General features: G+C 43.0%; 1 protein-coding gene across 3 annotated transcripts in view; it reads right to left on the minus strand.

Moving 5' to 3' along the window:
- The window catches only part of Dcun1d1 (defective in cullin neddylation 1 domain containing 1), a 46,472-nt gene extending 24,099 nt beyond the window's left edge, over positions 1-22,373 (minus strand). The window contains exons 1-4 of one of the 3 annotated variants that reach the window (XM_021158777.2): positions 22,310-22,373; positions 6,051-6,267; positions 4,121-4,289; positions 1,320-1,450 (exon numbers count right to left, since the gene is read on the minus strand). In XM_021158777.2, the coding sequence (XP_021014436.1) occupies positions 1,320-1,450; positions 4,121-4,289; positions 6,051-6,225 (475 nt within the window). In that variant the 5' untranslated portion in view covers positions 6,226-6,267; positions 22,310-22,373. Of the gene's footprint in view, positions 1-1,319; positions 1,451-4,120; positions 4,290-6,050; positions 6,268-17,215; positions 17,509-17,807; positions 17,914-22,309 lie in introns of those variants that run through there. The other 2 variants (XM_021158775.2, XM_021158778.2) reach the window with 2 other exon arrangements.
- Between the last annotated feature and the right edge of the window lie 545 nt (positions 22,374-22,918).

Below are 22,918 nucleotides of genomic sequence, written 5' to 3' on the forward strand. Positions count from 1 at the left end.
AATACCAAATGGCTGAGAAGTACCTAAAGAAATGTTCAACATCCTTAGTCATCAGGGAAATGCAAATCAAAACAACCCTGAGATTCCACCTTACAAAGTCAGAATGGCTAAAATCAAAAACTCAGGTGACAGCAGATGCTGGGGAGAATGTGGAGAAAGAGGAACACTCCTCCATTGCTGGTGGGATTGCAAGCTGGTACAACCACTTTGGAAATCAGTTTGGTGGTTCTTTAGAAAATTGTACGTAGTACTACCGGAGGACTCAGGTATACCACTCCTGGGCATATACCCAGAAGATGCCCACTATCATCAGGTACATTAAAAGCTCACATTCAACAGGATCACTGTCATGGAAAAACTCCCCGTGGTCCCATTTCTCACATACTCCATCCAACTCAAAACATTTTTGTCCCATTTTCTAAAGAAGCCTATGATTATTAATTTAGCTGTTCTGTATCTTACCAACTTCCTGTCTCTCTAAAATCAAATCAATGCCTCCACTCTTGCATAGCCTCAACTTATCTTTAAGTGTGGGAGCCCCCAGCCCTTCATTATCACTGCCTTTCTTTATCCAGCCATGTAACAAGCCTTCCACTGCTCTCTCCAAAGCCTAGAAAGCACCTTCCAATCTCTCTGGCTTTAGTTACTCCTCTTCTTCTTTAGAACCCTCTCTTAACTACTCTGTATTGTCTACTGTTGTCTGAGCTTTTTAGGAACTTTGTAAATTCCATTTCACCTTTTACTTTCACAGCCCCAAACAAACAAATGCACACTGTACTTTGTACAAACTGGTTGATGTCAACTTTTCCTAAGAAGAGGTGATACCACAGGGCAAAGATGCTCTGCACTGTTCACTGCTTTTCCAGTAAGAATATTAGTCACGGTCATTTTCTTTTCACCCTTTCTTACAGATTGCAAATGTGAAAAGAAAAGAACCAGAAATGAAGACTTTGTGCCCTGTATCTGTGACACAGTGACCTTGCAACGTATCTTTGTAGATCCTAAGGCCCTAAAACTTTCTTGAGCCTCTTTGGACAGAAAGAGCCTATAAACAAATGCCAGTGAAATCCTAAGGGCCACTTCTGTTGTGTAGCTAGAGCTTTTGTGTTTTAACAATTCAGTGGTTCCTGTAAGACATCCAAGCGACCCTCTACTGCACCATGCCCACAGTTCCCTAACTACTCAGTGCTCCTTGTTTTCCAAAGCTGGTATTTTCATAACATTATGTTCAGACCACAAGATTTTCTATTGCAAAAATGATACTATCAATGTATTTAAATATATGTAAAATACCAAATATAATTTTAAAATATTCTTACCTAATCCTTTTTGTCCTGGATTCTTTGCAAAATTAAAAGTAAACTGGTAAAAATCCTTAAATCGTCCTGGTTCTTTCAATTCTTGTTCCATCTTGGGTATTTGGGCCTTTAGTTTTTCTATGCTGTCACATCTACATTATAAAATTAAGTTTATAAATGGTTAACTTTTCGCTATAAATTAAAAACTTAACTTAATTATTCCTATGAGGGCTTGCATTTGTTTCCTAAAACTTATGTTTAAAGTATCAGATAGGTGGGACTTCCTCTGTTTACGTAAGTCCCTCACTGACCCTGAACTTTTGGAGCGCACCATGCCCACCCCCACACACACGGCTTCTTCCTACACATATATAGCTGGGATACAAAGTGCAGCTTACAGAAAAGACAGAGCAAGAGATTAATCGGAACTAATATTAAAATAGCTATGCAGTAATGGGAAGGCTATGCACGTGTTCTCTCTCTACTGAAACGGCAATGCGCTCTGGCACGCCTTCACTGCCAGCATCACTACCCTTATACTTCCGGGTCACCTGAACACAAGTACTGGTCACGAGACCAAGGTTGATGCTAACCCACTGTGGTAACTAAGAAAACCACTAAATGACTAACAAGCAGGAAGAGTACAGTGGGGCCATGCCGGACAAAGAGACAGCTTATTCTTCAGGCAGGACAGCAGGACAGTTTAAAATCTTACATCTCTACTCAGAATGATGCCCAACTTAAAACTTAGGGATTTTTTTCTTGGAAACTTTCAACCAATAATTTGTGAACACAGTCAACTATGAGTCACTAAAGCTTCACAAAGCCATGGGTGAAGGGGAACTCTTGTCTAGAGTTGGCACAAAAAGATGACAAAGTCCACAATGATGGAATGCTACAGTTACTGCTTCTAAAAGAAATTGGCTATGCTTTTTAAATATATTAATTCACCAAACTCTCGACACGCTGACTTGCAGACTCCACTTCTGTGTCCACGAATAGACAAGAATGTACAAACTCAGCTCCATATCCGCCTCTTTCACTGCGGTAGGGACAGCCAGCACTGCAGGTAGACCAAGGAATAGCTTCCAAACTAGGCCTCTTGCTAAGGATGTGTTCTTCTTGAAAACTTGCTTTTAATAAATACTAGCTAAGACCTGTAGTACCTTCAATTAAATTATTTAATGCAGAATTAGGGTTTTTCCCTATGTTTACAAAGCTTTCAACATGTACCAAATTACTTTCCTCCTAGCAATGGACTTAGGACAGAAGTGTCCTATATCTTAAAGATTCCACAAACAAATCAACTCAGTCTATCCTCTAAACATTTCTGCTTTCTATCTTCCTTCTATATTCTCTGTAACATTTCATAGGATGCACTGTTATTATGTTTTCCATAAGCAGAGACATTGCTTTTCCATAGTTCTAGTGAGATGTGTCTCTGATGGCAAAGCCCAGCAGGCATAGGACAAGCTGGCTGGGCTGGAAGACAGGGTGGGGCACATTACTAACTTATTGTCTTTCATGTAAGCCCACCCTGCTCTGCCCTGCTTTGTAGTTGCCAGTCACAAACCTCTGGACATCATTTCTCTTGCCAGCTCCCTCAGTGTCAGGGTCTACTGACAACAGGGTCTACAGGGCTAAAAGGCCAGGGGAGAAAGGAGAATTTTACCTAGGTTGCTGTCAGTAGAGGGAAATGGTGTTAGTGTCCGAAAGGTCCCAGTGCTATCTCCCAGTGCTGATAACTCCTACAATAGCCCCCATGCCCCATCCCCCTACCCCTGCCCTCTAACCAGTTTTATCCACCACAGTAGCAGCTTCTGAGCAGGCACCCTGCTCCTGCTGCCCTGCTTCTTCCCAGGGACTGAATTCTGACCTGACTGGTTGGCTCATTTCATGAAGCCCCAGGGGTGGCAACACTACTGCCACCTCTTCACACATTCAGGTTACACATGGTATAGCACTTCTTTAAATTTTCTATGGTCAAATTACTGAAGAGGTTGTGTCCTGACTGTGTCCAGCTTTCCAAAGCCCCTCTGACTCAGTAAGCAGAATTCTGCTTTTAGTCCCGACTAGAATATCACCTGGTTTTCTCAGCTCTTATTGGTCAGTAAACTATTTCCCTCACAGAATGGTTATAAACAGACAGGCAAAAGAGTTCTGGGAATGAATCCCAGCTCGGTCAAGGTTAGCTTTTGGTTTCGTTAGTTTGGATAGGCTCTCACACTGCAGGCCTAGCTGGCCTTGAGCTCCTGTGTAGCTGGGGATGACCTTAACTCCTGACCCTCGTGCATCTGCCTTCCAAGGGCTGGGATTCCACCATGCCCAGATTTCAGATTACTTCTGCAGTCCTGAGAGTCAACTAGCAATTGCCAGCAAACCTTTTCCTCACTTTTCAATCTACTTATGCAAACCTGTTCACTAACCAGCCATCGAGGCAGTAAGCAGAGCCAAAAGCACTTAATATTTCTATAGAACCTCTAGTTATTAAAATCTACATTTTTATCACTTCAGAATACACAGCCTCAAAATAGAAAATAAGTGTTCATTTTACTTTGTTATGTTAAATACTAATGTCAGATAATTTTAATACTAGTGACTTGTAGGAAGAAACGACTAGAACAATGTAGTTAGAGAAGGCTACAAAATTATACAGGCATTTGGCAAACCCAGAAAATACCAGGGAGACAACATACAGACTCAGTACTGTTTGTAGGCTAGTAAAAACTTAAATTTCCATTTAAAGCAGAAGACAAAACTGAAGACAAAGCTCCATCATCTCCTAGAGAGCGCCTCGTCTCCTCGGAAAGTCACATACTCACCCTAACTCTGTCATGCCATCCATGAACTCCTGTTTGGAGAACTCGCACTGTGTGGCCGCCCTGAACTTCCATGCAATGATCAACACACTGATGCTGGCTGGATCGAGGGCCAGATCATCACAGAACTGCTGTATACCATCTATTCCAATTTTATTTTCATCCTGAGGGTCTTTAAAAACACCAATACAGAATAAAATTAGTGCCATCCTTTGTTACACTCATAACAAAAGATACTGTTTTAATTTCTATTTTAAAACAAATCACAATATACCAGAGACATGAAGTTGTATTATTTTCACAGATGTTTCCCCACATAACAGCCTATGTCAGTGCACCCCTAAGTAGTACTGTTAAAGTGTACAGGAAAGTGTAAAAGTAGTTGGATAGTTAATTTTTAAAAATCTCACTAATGCAGCCACAGGCTTGGTACCACACCCCTTTAGTACCAGTACAGGAGGCAGAGGCAGGCAGATTTCTGTGAGTTCAAGATCAGCATGGTCTACACAGTGAATAGATAGAGCTACATAGTAAGAACTGTATACAAAACAAAACAAAACAAACAAAGAACACACACACACTTATCTATGTGAAAATGTCACACACACAAAATAAAATCAGACATCCTTATACAGGGACAAGAGACTTTTAAGTCAAGGCACCCTTATTTTATTAAGTATTCAAAATTAAGCAATGTTAAATTAGAAATTCTTTTTACTTAAAACAAAATTCATTTTACCACAATTGCTTAAGTTTTAATAAAATGAAATATACAATTCAACCTTTAATCTCAACAGTTTAAGTATCTGATGTTTATAAAAGGAAAACTATTTTTTAAAAAAATAGACAGATATGAAGAAAGAGGCTCATCTATATTGCTACCAAATATGATTTGCTTTTTTAAAAAAAGTAAAATATATGGATTAAACTGAAGTTGGGGACCCCTATGAAGGAATTAGGGGAAGGATTGAAGGAGATGAAGAGGAGGGTAACCCCATAAAAAGACGAACAGTCTCAACTGACCCGAACCCCAGGGAGCTCCTAGAAACTGAGCTACCAACTAGGCAGCATCTGCAGGCTGGTCTGAGGCCCCTGGCACATATATAGCAGGGGACTGCCTGGTCTGGCATCAGTGGGAGAAGATGTGCCTAAGGAGGGGGATTGGTCATGAGGTGGGGAGTTGGGAGGAGGTACCCTCTCAGAGGCAAGGAGGAGGTAGGATAAGATGAAGAACTGTGGGAAGGGGAACCAGGACGGGGCAACAGATGGAATATAAATAAATAATTTTAAAAAGATGTAAAATATCTGGTGGTGACAATAGTGTAAATCAGGCTGGGTATGTAGCAACACTTTGGAGCATGAATTATGGATATACTATAATCCCATTTAGGGGAAATTTTGAAAATAACTCTATATATCTGCGTAAGAACATAAAAGACATGTATGTATCCATACTGGACTATTACGTATACATTATCCTGAGGAGAATAAGGAACAGATAAACTGTTATCCTTTTTTTCTTCTTCTGCTTTTTCCCTTTTCCAAGATAGTCTTACAATTTAAGCTAACCTTGAACTCTTCAATCTGACGGCCTTCACCTCTGAGATGAAGGCTTATGCCACTCATCTCAGTTGTTCGGCTTTTTAAAAGAACATTACTTTACCAAACGTTATTATACAGACTTTCTTAAACCTGGCTCAGCAAGTTTTACAAACACCAGGTTAGGAAAAATGGCCTCCAATCTTCCCTTCTCAAACTGTAGAATGGGGGAGAGGCCAAGAAGAGGTTAAGTAGAAAGGAGAATGAGTTCTCTTGGAAGATCTTGTTAGTTCCAGGATCTGCTGTAGTTCTCAGGAGCACACTGAACTCCCCCATCTGGGAAGACAACTTCTCAGAACAAGGCATGACTTTTAACACCGAATCAAATACTCACCTTTGTATCTAGTGTACAGTTGCTCTAACTTCTTCCTGTCCAACGATCCTTTTACACTCTCCCGTATATAAAGTTCTGGATTTTGAAAAAAATTATCTGTTGCAACATCTAACTTCCAGTCATTTTGAGAAAGACAACTTACTGCAGTTTTCTCACTAGATTGTGTGAAGATCATAAACTGACGAACTTTATCCTTCTGCGATGATTTCAACTTGTTCTAGGAGAACCAGAAAACAAACTGAAACTATACAGCATCACTACACATTTCAATGTAGCTAACTGTAGTCATTAGTAAGGGTTTTTTCCCCACAAAACATGGAAACATTTTTACTAAGACTTATTTGTGATCTATCATCAGCAAAACAATTTAAAAATATCGGAAAGACAAAGTTTGGTAGAATTCTGGAAAGCTAAGAAGCATGGAGACAGAACAAGAGGGCTCAGCCTCCTTCCATCACAGAAGACATCCAGACGGAGCCAAAGCACCATGGGAAGGGAAACTAAGCAGGCAATGGCTGCAGTCCTAATGCCCAGTGCAGCACTACCTGCCTGGTTTGTGCTGTCCAGCAAACAAGAATGTAATGGAATATGAACATCCTACATTTCTCCTAGTTGGTATTTACAAAACATGTAACTCTTAATAGAATTCCCTCACATTTCCCTCAAATAAGAAGCATCTAGCCTACTTATATCCAACCTTTAGAAAGGTTCTTTTAATTATATATTTAGTGTGTGTTCTTCTTCCTCCCTTCCTCTTCCTCTCCCCTCTCTGTGTTTCTGTGTGTCTGTCTGTGTCTGTGTGTGTGTGTGTGTACACTCACACAAATGTGCACTTAAGGGCACATGCATGTCAAGATGCTAATGTGAAGATTAAAGGACAGTTCTCCCTTCTGACACAGGACAGAGCTCAGGCCATCAGACTTGGGGGCTAGCAGGTGCCTTTCTTTACCAGCTGAGCCACTTCACTGGTCCCTAAGACCCCTGTCTCTCACTAAGACTCTCTTCCCTTTCACTATGCTTGTGCCCAAGAGGCTCTGTGTTCCCCTTCTTCCCCCTTTCCCTTGCCCTATGCTGACAAGGATCCACTTCTCTGACTGAAACCCAAAGCAAAATAAGACAGTCAGCAGGCTCTCTACTTACTCTCCTGCTGTCAAGGCCCCTGCCCACCCGCCCTCCCTCCCAAGCCAGTCTCCTGTGCAAGGCCCATTGTATTCTTCCTCCTGTTAGTTCCCAATTCTGTCTTCTCAGCAAAAATACTTGGGCTCTTCTAATACTGCAATTAAGTGGAGGATCAAACACATTAAAGATACAGTATTCTGCAGTTTAAGCAATGCCACTAAGAACCGCTGAGCTTCTGATCTGACCCAAAGTGACAGATCACAAACTTCATGACTGAACATAAGAGAGAACAGACCCAGAAGGCTAAGTAACTTGTTCATAAAAATCAGCCAGCTTTCATAGAAGAAATGAGAAATCATAAGTAGCCTCAGGAATGCAAATTCTCCTGATTTTTCTATGACTCTTCCTGCCTGATGGACATTCTGAGTATCTCTGAGAGACTCTCGAAGATAGAAGCTGCACCACTATCACAGAGGGAAAAGAAGGCTGCACACTCAATGACAGAAACAAACTTTCTCACAACATAAAATACATTTATGCCCTTGAGTCTCATCTATGCTTCAATGAAACAAAAACTGTAACAGACTAGCTTCCTGTACTCTGATGAACCCGCCAGCTCTGCATACCACCTCAGTTATAGTCCAGTGATTCTCAACCCACAGGTCACAACTACTTGGGTAAACTATCTTCAAAACCATTTACATTTCAACTCATACAGTAGCAAAATTACAGTTATGAAGTAGCAACAGAAATATCTTAATGGTTAGGGGTTATCACAACAAGGCTCCCAGCATTAGGAAGGTTGAGAACCGCTGCTACAGAGACCTAAGATATTCGTATCCTTTAAATGCATTATTCAATGGCAACCCCAATGAATTAAACCAAAAAGGAAATAATTTAAATTCCTGAAAGTTAATTAACTGAAAGTAAACAAGAAATCCATTTTTATTTCAACCTAGAAATTTTCTGAAGCACAGCCTATTTTCTGCTTGGGAATCTGACACGTTTACACCCTTTTAAAGTAACTGGGTGTCACTGGGTCTCTGAACAATGTAAAAAGTGAACGTGGCAAGTACTTGTGAATTAACCCTGATAGAATCTTAGGTAGCTTTCCCTCCATTCTCTAAAGCTGGAGGCAGCAAGACCACCTGGCTTCTCTGGGACTTCAGCCTCCCTGTACTAGGCCAGTACTGCTCACTGCTCAAGACAGGACTTAAAGGTTAAAAGGCACAATGTAAATGGCTTCTACAAGCCAAGAACTGTCCACTGTACTGATGGCTTCCTAACAGAAAGCTAGGTATTAGAAAATGGTGAGGGAAACGATAGAAGACTGCCTTATCCACCTAAGTATCAACATTACACAAACTATTTCCTTTCATGCTATACATCTGAGTTTTAAATACAATTAACGATTTTGTCTGGTTCAAGTATAAAATTTTGTTCTTTGGGGAAATAAAAATATTCTTAAAAAAGAGCTACTCATGTGAAACCTCCTAAAAACAAATGAGCAGCACCTGGCACACAACTGATAGGGGAGCAGGTTGGAGGGTCAGGAGCGGTCCAGTGTCTGCCTGTTCTGCAGTGTCTGATAAGCAGCCTGCGCTTCCTGTAACAGCTGACAGCATTCCTTCCAGCTCTGCTCCTAGTGCAGTTTAGCCGTCATCTCCCTCCAGGAGGGTGCCCTGCTTCCACAGGCTGCCGGCTCTCCCAGCTAAATTACACCTGCCCCTGCTCAGGCCATTTACAACATTCCCAGCTCCTTCCCCAGGCCACACAGGTGGTATCAAGTTTGCCAACCTAAGAAGAAGAAAAGGGTTACTAGATTAAACAGAATTCTTGGAAGCAGGAGACAAGAGGATTTGGGGAAAAAACTGAAGAGGAAGAAAAATTGATTTTTCTTTTTCTTAAACTTGGTCTTTCAAGGCAGGTTTCTCTGTCTATCTCTGGCTGTTCTAGAACTAGCTCTATATGCCAGGCTGGCCTCAAACTCACAGAGCTCCTCTGCCTCCTGAGTGCTCGGATTAAAGGCATGTGCCACCACACCTGGCAACAGATTTTTTTCTATTGCTCTTAGAAACCTAGTGGACACCTTCTTCCGTGAGCCAGCCTCAATGATTCAGCAGCCAGTGGTGGAGATGAGACTTCCTTTGCTAGAACAGAGTGGCTGGTAGATACAATGTAGCAGCACAACCATCAATCGCCCGGGGTTAAGGCCACTTAGACATTACCAAGTGTCCAAGAAGAGTCAGCAGTGGTATGAATGCAAGGGCACGTAATACTCAGGCTGAGTAAGTCTTGTTTTTATTCTAGACCAAAAAGGAGGAATGAAAGGGGTGGGGTGTGGAGGAGAAAAAACTGAAATTGTTCCATAATCTGAACAGTAAAACTCACCTGTTTGCTTTACCAAAAAAACAAAACAAAACAAAACAAAAACCCACCTAGACTGTGAACACGTGCCACTGGCGCTTAAACCTGTGTGTCCCCTTCCCTCCTTTTTTAACTCAATAGATTTAAGAATCATATTAAGAAAAAATCTTTTCTTATAAAAGAGTGTGGCTTAGCAGTAAAGTATGCACTGCAAATTTAATCCCAAGCATCAAAATGAGTGCTTTATCTGAATAAAAAAAAAAAAAATCAAATAAAGTATTTCGGATCTAGCCAAGCAAATTTTCAAGCATATTTTACCAATGAATTCCCAGAAGCCAGTGACTAGATTACCACAAGTCCAGGATTACCTACAGGAAGAAGTAGTGAGAGTTAATCCGAGAAAGTGCTCCTATTATGTTTCCCCAAGAAAAACCAGGTACCCATGGAAAAAGGCTTCCAGGCCAACTAACACCTCGAATTTTCAAAACAGAAGTGACTTTAATGAGGACATGGTATTTGTAAAAGAAGAAAAAAGATTCATTCATTTATTTCCCAAAATGTTCATCTTCTTATCCCTAAGTTCAGCTTCCATCTCAACTCCATTAGGATACTCAGGCCCACCGTTTCTTGTTTTTAAAAGTGAGTACCAGGGTTTTGCCTGCAAGCACACCAAGTGCCTGCAGAGGTTGGCTGCGGCCATCAGATCCTCTAGAAGGGGAGTCACAGATGACTGTGAACTGCTATGTGAATACCTAACCTGGGTCCTCTAGAGAGTCACCTCTCCCGGTCTGGAATTAATTTTTTAAAATGCAATTCTAGTTGATCTCCTGTTTACAAGAGTCAGTGTTTCAAAATATCAGAATACCTTAATGAGCCCAAGTGTAGTGGTACAAAAGGCAGTTGTATGTGAGTTCAAGGTCAGGCTAGTCTACATAGGAAGTCCCAGGCTATCATGGCTACTTAGTGAGATTCTTGACTCAAAAAAATAAATAAACAAATAAACAAATCACTTTTTCGAGCATGCAACACTATCATTAAAGGTTCATAGGCACCAGTGGGCTGTCTCTGCCTGTAAAGGCACTCCCCACCAAGCCTGAAGACAGCTCCCACAAGTTGCCCTACGGCCAATTGTGCACTGTGGCAATATGTGCCCCATACATAAGTAAATAAGTGCAATACACTTTTTAAAAGTTCTGTGTGGCCATTCCTATGTGCTTAGCATGTGCTTAACATTTCTAGGTTCCCATGAGATTTTTAAATGCTAGCTTTGGTCTAGTGAGCTACTTTTCCTTATGTAAGACCAAGTCTGCTGTAAACAGTTCAGGGTTACTCATTCTCAAAGCACTCAACTACACATGGCCTTTCCATAGATCTCGGGCCAAAAGTGCAGGAAAGTTAATTGCACGGGCTGACCTTCACCTGGGGACAAAGTTCTCCTCCAGGGAGGTGAGACTAAGGTGAGAGTAAACTGTCCCTCTTTCCTTTCCCTGCAGAGGTGCACTAAAGCAGTCTGCTGACACCCAGCTACAGCAAGGTTTCCATCCCACCCTGTACGTCCTAATTGCAGTAGGATCTGGTTGGAGAAAGCTAATCCCTGCTTCAGTAAACCAAGTACTACAGTTCTAGGCACTTAACTTGAATTAATTTAACCTTTAACCTTAACTAACCTAACAGCTTGTGTGTGTTTGAGTTACTACTGTTTCAAACTTTATGCTAGCCACGTTCTCTTCTCTTCTCTTTTTGGGAGGTCGGGAGACAATGGGGAGATCTAAGATCTCCCTCTGTGGCCACAGGCTAGCTTGAAACCTAAGAGACAGTCCTGTCTCAGCTGCCCAGGCTGGGTTTAGAGGCGATGGATCATCTTCATTTACATATAAGGACTATGAAAACTGGTCTCACCGGGCCCATCTTAAAGAACAGGAAATCACTGTCTCAGAGTAGCATCTACACTCACCAAAAGGAGCAGAACTGGTACTGACAGTGTGGTGCCTAGCTTCAAAGAATACAGTTCTTCTACTCATTCCACACACATCCTCATGTGAACACAGGTTACAGCAGTGCAAACGCTGATTCAACAGAAAGTGCGGGGAGTGGAGGGAAGCACTCTCTCCATCCACAGACATTCCCTTCTCAACGTGTAAATATCACCACTCTAACTACAGACTCCCAGACCAGTCCCCACTCTAACTACAGACTCCCAGACCAGTCCCCAGGCTAATACAGGAACTTACGGCATCTATTTAGGACTCTGCTGGTAAATGGATAGGGTTATTTTTAAGACAAATAATAAAACAAGATGAAAAGTGTATTTATGGCTCCATGACAGTCTATTTTTAAACAGATGGTACTCTATAGCTTTGAATAAAGAGGCAGAAAGGCTTACAGCCACTAGAAGTCAGTGTTTCCTATTCCAATGACACAAAATACAGACGGACAGGTTATGGCAAGAAAACTTAAGGAACTGGGTACACTTTCCAACACTAAGCTAAATGAGCCTGGACACAGAATATTCTATTACAGTATAATCTGCAGTATAGAATACTTACTTCCTACTAGGCCTGTGTAGGTCACCACTCATTTTTACTTTCCTGCACCAGGAATACTAGTTTAAGTCATTAAGAGGTATGCAGTGTCCTGCTACTGAGCAGAGCGTTATGTACAATGATATAGTCAGAAAGTTCATCTGTAGGATTCGAAATGGCTCCAGAGAGTGTTCCTCGAGGTTTTTTTGAGACAGGATTGTGCTCACACTGTAGGTAGGGCAGGCTGGCCGAGACCTCACCTTGCAGACTTGAGTCATCTTGAGTCCACACAACCCTGTCTTATCACCCCCACTATCAAAGTCAGCCGCTTGCTCAATCACACCTGACCCTCACAGGTTTTAACATTTAATTTTCTCCCCATTACTCCTTAAAATTGTTAGATTACTCAAAAGATGACTGCTGTTGAAAATGAAATAACATCTTGATTTCCTAACAAAACATGTTTGACTATTCAAAAATTATTTTTACTAACTTCCAGTTACATATGGTAAAAGGACAGAAACAAGTTCCATCAATTTTACTTTTGCTGATAACTTTTCAATTGAGCTTCCCTAACTTAACTGCTTGGCCATCTAGCAACCAACCACAATAGCTAACTTTCCTCTCCAGGCTGGGTGTAATGATGTATTTTGCTCCGGCCACTTGGGAAGCTGATATAGAAAGATCATTTGAACCCAAGAGTTGGAAACTAGCCTTGGCAATCTCATCTCAAAAATAAAAATATTAGAAAATTTTTTTCTCTTTCTATAAATATTTTTCTATGAAAAAAAGAGGGGAAAAAGACAGAAAAGGGAGCCCAAAGAACTGACTATTTTTAAATTTTTATAGATAACTACAATGGCTAGCATTCAACAGTTAATACTACAGTTAAATTCAATAGTATTTGTTTCATAAAGATCCTTAAAAAGTAGAATCTAATTTTAAGATTCCTTATCTACTCAAATCTTAGACAATACTTATAATGCAGTAAACACTCTAAATGTAAGGCGGGGACTGCTCATGTGTCCCACACAAAGCTAGGGATGCCCTTGAACTTCTGACCCTCTTGTCTAGGCCTCTAGTATGCTGGGATTACAGGCATGTACCATCAGCCTATAGGGTCATGGGAATGAAACCCAAGGCTTTATAAAGCACTCTACCAACACTCAGTCCCATAAGTGGTAAATAAAAATTAAAATGCAGCAACCGAACAAGGAGGTAATTAGTATATACTTCAACTGATCACTGTGCTCAATGGTGAGGGATTCAAAGTGTAACTCAATACTTTTTTTTTTTTTTTTTTTTTAGAAAATTACTGTTCAAAAGTAAATCTCTTAAATTTTTACAATGCAGACCCACAATTTTAAAACATTTTACAAATGTATTGAAAATGGCTTTGGGGTGCTTGCTCTTGGCTGAGGAGTATGAACCTTAAGTAGTGTGTCAAAGCAATCACGTAGCCACTCAGGGACTTGTTTCTGTCCACACAGCAACTGAATCCCACTTGGTACTGTTTCTCTTCATCAACTGTCATGGCCGACACCACCTTGGCCCGAACACTACATAGTGAGTGCTATTTATTTATGTTTTGATTTGTTGTTGTTCATTTGTTTGCTTGCTTTGAGGGTAGGGTCTTACTATATAGCCCTGGCTGTCTCCGAACTCATTATGTTGCCAGGCTAGCCTTGAACTCCCACTTGTGATCCTCCTGTCTCACCTCCCTGCATGCTGCCATTACAAGTATGCATCATCATGCCCAGCACTGAAATGTCCTTTAAAGAGAGACTTTCCTGAGGCTGGGGCTGGGGCTGGGGCTGGGGCTGGGGCTGGGGCTGTAGGCAATGGCAGAATACTTGTTTACCATGCACAAGCCTTAGCACCTCAAAAGCTGTGTGTGAAAAGGGCTTCCCTTGATTTGTCTTTATATATGCCCCAACCTAAAAGACCCAAATAAAAAGACACTAGACTCGAGTGAGTCCTGCTCTTTTGCAACTTAAAAAGAAAAAACAACCCACACTCAGTTTATTTACAATGTTTTTCACCATATACCAAAAGTTTTAATTTTCAATTACATATTTAATATTTATATCAGATCATTTGATTTAAAATAGAAGCAACTAGGTTGTATTCAATGTAAGAAACTAGAGTCAGACTAGCCAGAGATTCCATATCAGTAGTGAAATATTGCTTGCTTTTTGTAAAACGGGGGGGGGGGGGGGAGTGAGAACTAGAGGAGGAATCAAGTATGGAGTTAAGGACCCTGTGTGTAGTCTCTGTTCATTCCCATCCCAGATCTTCTTGCTCAGATCGCTAAGAACCACCAAGACATTTGCAGCTCTGCTGACAGGAGGTGGTGATGCTGCCTACTCCACAGTGGGAGTAGGATACATCGTTATCAGCTGTCAGACTAGCAGGCACTATGTTCTCACAATCTCAATTTCTTCTCTCCTTAAAAGCCTAGTTTTCTGCACACACTCACTGATGTACCAAATCACCAAAACATCCAACAATTTAAGAAAATGGTTTTTTAATTACCCCTAGAACAGCTAGAGGGAAATGGTGTGTTACCATTATATTGTGAAACAGAATTCAAAACTCTGTATACATAGCCCACATTAAAAATACCCAAACTTTAATGAGAGTCTTGTAAGTAAAAGACTGCCTTAAAATGACTATCATATTGTAACAGGATACCTGAGACAAAGAAAAACTGCCAGACCGGTAACTCAGAGTTTAGCACGCAGTGCTTCCTGTCTCTCTTGGAAGAAAACTCTGGTATCTTTCCAATGTTCGCCAGGCAAAGCACAACCTATTACTTCCCGTCTCTGCTCTAGTGACCTCTTCAACTCATGCCGCACACTGCTCTCTGGCTACCAGCCTCACAAAAGCTCTTCCCATCCTTTCTGCAAGGCTTAGTCTTCGACTCCCGATTAGCTCAGGTGTTATCTCTCAGTCCTGCCAACACGATTTTGTTATTTTGTATCCACACTTCCACCACCCTGCCCTAGTGATCCTGTGATCATCCCCTTCCCTTGATACTGTCTCGCCCCCATAACATGTATCACCTAACTGTAGGGAAAGAAATATATACAATGTTTATTTTTTGACTTTCCTAGATTTCTGTCTGACTTTTCCAGGTTTCTGTCTGATCCATACAGATATATCTCACAGTGTGAGATACATGGCAGATACCTAATGAATAGCAAAAGCAATCAGACCTTCTTTTAACTTTACTTGTGGATATACGGAAGATATGCAACAAATCCTAAAAGACAACCCAGGACAGATTTACACATTGCATTTTAGGGCCTGCTACTTGCAGAAAATATAAGTATACATTTCAAAGTCTACACATTTTAAATTCATTAAGGCAGTAATTAGCAACCCATTAATTTTAATTTTGCTACTTAACATAGTTACTGTACTAGTTATTTTCCTTTTTATTATAATTTAATCTTAAATTCAATTTTCAACCATTCTTCTAAAGTTCATGTGATTTTTAAAGACTTATTTATATGTACCACAAATACCAAGAAAGGATAGACTGGGAGAAAATAGTTACTTTTTTTTTTTTTTTTTTGGTTTTTCGAGACAGGGTTTCTCTTTATAGCTCTGGCTGTCCTGGAGCTCACTTTGTAGACCAGGCTGGCGTCGAACTCAGAAATCCGCCTGCCTCTGCCTCCCAAGTGCTGGGATTAAAGGCGTGCGCCACCACGCCCGGCTTAGTTACATTTTTGAACTATCTTATAAACCTGAACCTCCAAATTTTCTGGAGCCTCAATGTCTACTTCTGTAAAGGGGGAGGAAACATATCAAGTGATCTAAGACACTGTAGGTCTAAAGGCTTGTGTAATTTATAAAAATCTAATAAATTACAGCATCTACATATATCTTACACATTTAAAAAATCATTGGAATCATAAAATTATTAAACTTGGTAGAACTCTAGAAGTTAACAAACCCTGTCCTGACATCTAATAAATAAGGGAAAAAACTCAGATGTTTTGAATACTTCTTAAAATACACTTGCCCATCAAGCATGAAACCCTGCCTAGGTTTGATCCCAGCCCTGGGCTATTTTTGGTCTCTGTGTGAGTGTGAGAGGTAGGTAGCTTGTGGGGCTTTTTTTCCCTCCCCCTTATAAAAATATGTGAGATAATCTATTATTATGTCTTTCCTAAAACATAAAAATAATTTGTGTTGTAGAAATTAGTTGTGGTACACATACCAAAAACAAAACTCCTAACAAGTCTCACCAAATTATTTAATAACGTCTAGGAAAACAACTATAAATTTATAATGAAATATTTTTACTATAAGATTCTTATGGACCCATATTGACTTTCTAAACGAACAAGATCATACCAAGACAGTACATGTGACAGAAAATGAGTAAAGGCATAGAAAGTGCCTTAAGTTAAGGACATCTTAACAAACAGGAACCACAACTAGTACGATTGCATGATGTATGGCTAAGCTCCAAAATGAGCTGATTTAATATTAACCAAAGGAACAGAAGGCTACAAGTCCTAACCCAAAGTGAGCTCTCACTGAAACAGCATGAACCCTATATTCCCAATGAGCACTGGCAGGCACTGGGTTCGAGGGCAGGTACCTGATGGGAAACTGCATACATACTCGTGATGAATGTCCATCGGAGACGTGCACTCTATTATTTCAGCCTGCTGAAAACACCCCAGTAAGAGAGTGGAAACTCTTGGGGGTTCAGGAGTAATATCCAAGGCCTGTTCAAATAATTAAAGGAGAACCTGTAGACTCTCTCTTGGGTCTCTGAACTTTTACTGTACTCTCAATCCGAACGCTAACCTGAACTTCCTTACAAATATAAAGTTTTACGAACGTAAGCACAGAAGAGAAATCTTGACTCTCTTGGGACCTAAACACATAATCAACACATGACACCAAGGCTGGGGCCATATAAGTGTCACTGAGCGAAAATCAACCCCCCACGGCTCAAGACTGGGCATACACCCTCCCCAAAGAAGCCTTTCAGCTCTCCGGAGCGAGGGACCTCATCACTTTTACTCTTCTCCCAGCAGCCAGCCGGGAACTTCAACAAGGTGTGACTTTATACTTCCAAACTGAAAAGCAGTGACCAGCAGCGCCAGGTACTTAATGACAAAGGACTCAGCTCACCACAGCGTCTTCCAGCTTCCGTGACTTTTTCTCACCCAAACAAAAACCAGGAGAGGAGCAACTTGACAAACTGTTTCTTAAGAATCACAAATGGTCCCTAACTGCTATAATAAAGCAATTACTCCTCCCACCCCAAGCACATAGAGCAGGCGCTCGGAAGGCAGCAGGTCTCGGGTCCCCCGGCTGCACTTCCGTCCGCAGCCCGGAGCCTCCCAGTCCCCTCGCAGGGACCGAGCCTCAGCCGAGCCGCCCCAACTCCCGGGCGCCTGGCGCCAGCACGGACCGGCAAGGCCGACGCCGGCTCGCCAGGGCCGCCAGCACCGAGGGGCCCGGCCGGGACCAGGCAGCGCCAGGCCCGCTGCCCAGGCGCCGCCCGGCCGCACAATGGGGCGCGGGCCGTCCCCCAACGCCTCCGCGCCCGGCGCCCGGCCCCGCTCCGGCGACTAGGCCCCGCCGCGCTCCGCTGCCCGGCCCTCGCGTAGCGGCGGCGCCGGGGAGGGACGGGCCGAGCTGGGCGCTGGCTGAGCAGCGGTAGCGGAGTGCGGCGGGGCCGGGGGCCCGGGCCGGGCAGCACGGCGCCGCGGTGCCTCACCATGTTGGTGTCCTCCGGACCTCTCCCCTCCTCCTCCGGCTCCGCAGCGAATGGACGGCGGCGGCGGCGGCGGCGCCTCTCACGGGCTCGCCGGGCTCCCGCTCATGCGCAGTGCGGCGGCCCGCGGAGCGGCCGGGCCGCGGGAGGCGGAGGGCGCGGGCCCCGGGGTGGGCGGCCTGGCCTGCCGGCATCCGTGGCACGAGCGGCCGGGCGACCCGGCAGCCCGGGCTGCGGACACACGCTGAGACCCGCGCGGCGGGCGGCCGCGGGCACAGTGAGGACGAAGCGCCGGGGCCCTGCCTGCGCCCCCACTCAGGGCGCCCTCGTCACGGCCGCGTCCTGTCCTCCGTGCGCTCCTAATAGCTCCACGTCAGAGTTCCCGGGTAAGTTTTTGGAAGAATCCGGGAGACTATTGCGCCTAGAGCCACTGTCATGCCTGGTGGACGGGCCAAGCTTGACCTAGCCTGGCTGCTGAGTTGTGGGCCAGAAGACGCGTGTGTGCTGCAAGGAGAAGGAAATACAGTACTCCCTGCAGAGAGAGGAAATAAAACAAAGGTACGGCACTTGGAAAAAGCTGTCCAAGATTGCCCAGGTTCATATATGTCATCCGCATCTACATCACCAAACGTGGGTCTCCCTTTACCACCGGCAAATAACACCAGATCACCCCTAGAAGCTAACAATCTTAAAGTTTCTGTTAAAACAACTGTGTTGTCACGCCTCCTCGGGGCTTCCTGCTACTGCTTAGAACTAGCCACGTGGTGGGGGCTCCCAGAGCCCTGCAGAGGCTGATCTTTGGCACTGCAGACCTGTTGTCACCCGTTCATTCTTTACACTATCAATGTGAGTGTGTGTGTGCTGATGTGGCATCTTCTCACTAGGCCCTAAGAAAATACCAAGTAGCAAGGGTGAAACTAGATCACACTTGTGGATATTCTCTAGGAACTCAGCCTAGCAACTTAAAATATTAACGAAGAGGACTCAGTCTCTTGCTACACTTCATTAGACTATTGCAACAATAGCTTGTAGGTTTTCTTAAAGCTCTTTTTTTCCTAAGTGCCAACTCCAAGGGGTGATTCTTAGTTCCACTTGACCTCTTTCTCTCCTGAATTTGAACACGTCCTCCTAGAATTCCCATATTTTTTCATGACTTGATTTATTTATAGTCTTCTCCCCTTCACTTATCATTTTTCTTTGCTAGCTAGACTCTGGCTTTTCAGTGGTGGGCTTACCGGAACCATCCCTGAATCTCTTCATATATTCTTTTTTCCTAGACCCTGCCCACATCCCAGTGAGTCCAAAATCTTATCTAAAGCTCTGCAGTGGCATGCCCTAAGCACAAATTCTGCTCATTCCACAGACCCCCCCAAAGCTCTACAAAGCCAAAATTGTATCCCTAAACCAGCATTCCCCTGCTTTTTCATCATATAAGCTAAATATCAGAACTGCCCATCTCCCTTAGTCTAAGCTCGCCGAGTTCATCACCTGAGTAAACCCGCATTCTTCCTCTGCCCTTTAATAAGGGTTCATCTCTCATTGGGACCCTCCTTTCTCCATCCCCTTTTGAGATGGGGTTTCTTTATGTTGCCCAGGCTAACAGCCAGCAGTGCTGCCTGGGATTGCAGGCAAGTATGCCCCCCATCCCATCTTCTCTGTACTTTTCCTTCTACACTTGAGGTGTCTGTCTGCAATGCAGACTGAAGTCTCTTCCTCAAAGTCTCCGAGAACTTTCCTAACATGAGCCTGTCTGGAGTCATAGGCAGGTCTCTCCCTCATCTTTCTACTCCCTTTGTCATGACCCCCACTCAATGCAGCTCCTGTTTCAGAGCCAAGTTTCCTCGCTTGGTCTTATTTTGTCCCTGGCACACTAGGTCACAGGAGTGAGGACACCCCCCCCCCCCATGTATTGTACTGTCTAAGCCTCTAACACTCAAGCAAACTTCAGGTTGCAGCTATACCCATTTTGTCGGGAGCACTGAAATACAGAGTGGGTAAGTAACATGCCTAATGTCACACAGCAAGTAGTAAATCTAGGAACTAGAGTCAGACAATCTGCTTATAATGTGTTCTCTCGGTTACTACAGTTTATCTCCTACTCTGGATTTCTGCAATGGGGGCATCTCCTTTGCAATTTTATGGCCCCTAGATTAGATTTAGGACATCAACTGATAATCATCTGCCTCCAAGGCCAGGGCAGAGGAAGACCTGATCACATCCATCTTTGAGGTAATTTTGTTTGTTTTGTTTTTATATGGGGCCATTGGAGCCATAACATTTGTATGGAGGTCAGAGGACAACCTCAGGTGTCAGCCCATGCCATCAACTTTGTTTAAAGCTGTTCCCTGTTGCTTTTCCACCTGATATGCCAGACTGGCTGACCCTTGAACTTCTGGGGATTCTTCAGTGTCTACCTTCCGTCTCCCTGTAGTACTGGGACCACAGGCGCATGAACTATGTGCCCTGCTTGTCATGCTTTCTGGGAATTTGAACTCAAATCCTGATGTGTATTCAGCAATTGTTTTACCCACTAAGCCAGCTTATCCTTGAGTTTTCAGTGTTGGGTAAGAAGCAGATCTCTCTCTCTCTCTCTCCCTCTCTCTCTCTCACACACACACACACACACCACAGTAGCATTTGTATAAATTAAAAGAAAATAATCTAATGGCTCTTTCTTGGTCTTAAGACTGCATAGAGATGTGGGTATACAGCTCAGTAGTGGAATGTTTCTCTAACAGAACACAGTAACAATTGGACCCAGTGTAGTGGCACATGCTTTGAATTTAGCACTTGCTAGGCTGATGTAAGTGTAGGCCAGCCTGGTCTACATGACAAGTTCCAGCTCAGCCAACAACACATGGTAACAGTCTAGCTCAAAAAAGTTACAATAATAGCAATAGTGTCCATACTGTTCACTTTTGTAGTAGGACAGTAATGTTCCTTAGCTGATGCATATTTTATACATGCTCTTATGATAAGTGCAACAGCAGTTGTACCCATCTACATTTCCAGGTTACGGAACCAAACATGATAGGAGAGCATTAACTCTTGTTATTATATGAGATTGTATGAGATAAACATGTTTGCGAAAATTGTCCTGGTTACTTTTTTTAAATGGAAGGTTCCTGAAGATAAAGCATAAGTTACAATATTTGATTAACAGAAAGGTACTCATTAACATGTTGTTTCAAATACTTTAGTTTGTTTTTTCAAATACAGAAATGTGTGTTTGTGCGTGGCTATGCTGTGTGCAGGTGTGCACATACCGTTTGCACGCATGTGGAGGCCGGTGAGGAGATGAGACACAGTGTTCTATCACTCCGGGTCTCCTCCTGAACCTGGATAGGGAAGCTACAGGCAGCCTCACTCCCACAGTACTGAGGTTACAGACTAGTGTGCCCAACAGGTATGTGGGTGCTGGCGTCTGAACTCAGGTGCCCATGTTTAAGCGGCAAGTTCTCTTACCTACTGAGCTCTCTCTAGCCCCTCAAATACATAATTTTAAAAACTACATTTTTTATAGCAGTAATTTTGGTTCAGTTAAAAAAAAAGATGAAAACATCTGGTTAAAATCTAATGTTACATACACGCATACATACATTCTTTTTACACCCATAATTATAATGGCATAGTGTTTGTAGATAGGTGACATTCCAAGGTAGACCAATTTAGAAAATGATGCTGCAAAAGCTTCAAGTTTTCATGTTAAGGTAAACACTCACTGATAAGAATCAGTGCAACTCTGTTTTCTGAAACATGTAAAACCAAGTCTATAATTCTAGAATCTGTGTTTAGCAGAGAGAGAAGAAATCTGAAAGGCCCGGTTGCTAGCCTTTCTGGGAGTTCATTTATCTAAAATGAAGCCTGCAGAGTAGCTCTATATACGCAACTGCAGTTCTGAGGTGTGAGTCTGCTTCTCACTCATGTCGGTGGATGCAGTTCAGTCCTGTGTTTACATAAAATGGGCTTACTGTATGTACTCAGGCTTGCAGATCCACAAATGTGTACTGGCTTTGACTGGTGCACCATATTTTAGCATGAATAAAATACCATGTAGAGGTTTCTGATGCAGAATTATAGCATTTGTGTATGTGTGTGTGAACACGCTGGAAATTGAACTCCGGGCCTCACATGTGCTCAGCACACCTGTGCCTCTGTACTTTCAGCCTCCAAATGATACATGTTTAAGGGAGAAGCCTTTTTAAGGATTAGACGTCATGCCTTACGTGGAATCCGTGGTGGCCACAGGCCCCAATTCAAACCAAAATTATAAGAGTAGGCTTAGAAATAAAGCCTTTGCTGTCCCCTGCCCCAGTAAACGTTACCAGTGAAGCTGAAGGAATGACTGCCTGGGACTCTTTCCTCCACATTCTGAACCATTCGAAGAGGAATCCTTAATCAGGACAAAGGGAAAACCTCAGGGAATTAGGCATCATTATCCAATTCATAATAAAAAGTAATACTTTGTGTGGGTCACCTTCTAAATAGAAAATAGGAATATTCACCAGAGCCAGTCTGTCACCTCAGGGTCCCTGCGGATCTGCTGACTTTAGCTGTTTCACACTCATGGTAGAGGATTGGGCTTGGAGCAAGTGACAGCTTGGACTGGGTGGGTCATCATAGGAAACTCAGACCGTCACTGCTGATGTCACAATGTCCTACTGTCCCAAAGTGAACCTGCCTCTCTGCCCAAGTAGGCTCAGTCCTTCTAGATGAGACCCCCGTCTGCTCAGGTATCCATCGTGAACAACTCTTTCTCAGTTTCAATGGATGAATCCAATGTGGAGACCATAACCGCTGAAAGGAGTCCACAGAGCAAGTCTGATGGTCCTGCTTCCTTGGGCATATTCTACCAGGTATGGCAGAAGAATGGATAGTACACAGGTAAAAACTATCTTTCTAGGGCTTGGTATTCTCAAGTACAAATGAAAGTATTGTGTTAATATGAACTAACCAGTATGCCCCCAGAGCTGTGTCTCTAGTTGCATATGTAGCAGAGGATGGGAGGAGAGGCCCTTGGTCTTGTGAAGATCATATGCCCCAGTTCAGGGGAATGCCAGGGCCAGGAAACAGAAGTGGGTGAGTTGAGGAGCAGGGAGGGGAGAGGGTATAGA

The sequence above is a fragment of the Mus caroli genome, chromosome 3 (assembly GCF_900094665.2).
Source record: "Mus caroli chromosome 3, CAROLI_EIJ_v1.1, whole genome shotgun sequence".
Taxonomy (NCBI): Eukaryota; Metazoa; Chordata; class Mammalia; order Rodentia; family Muridae; genus Mus; species Mus caroli.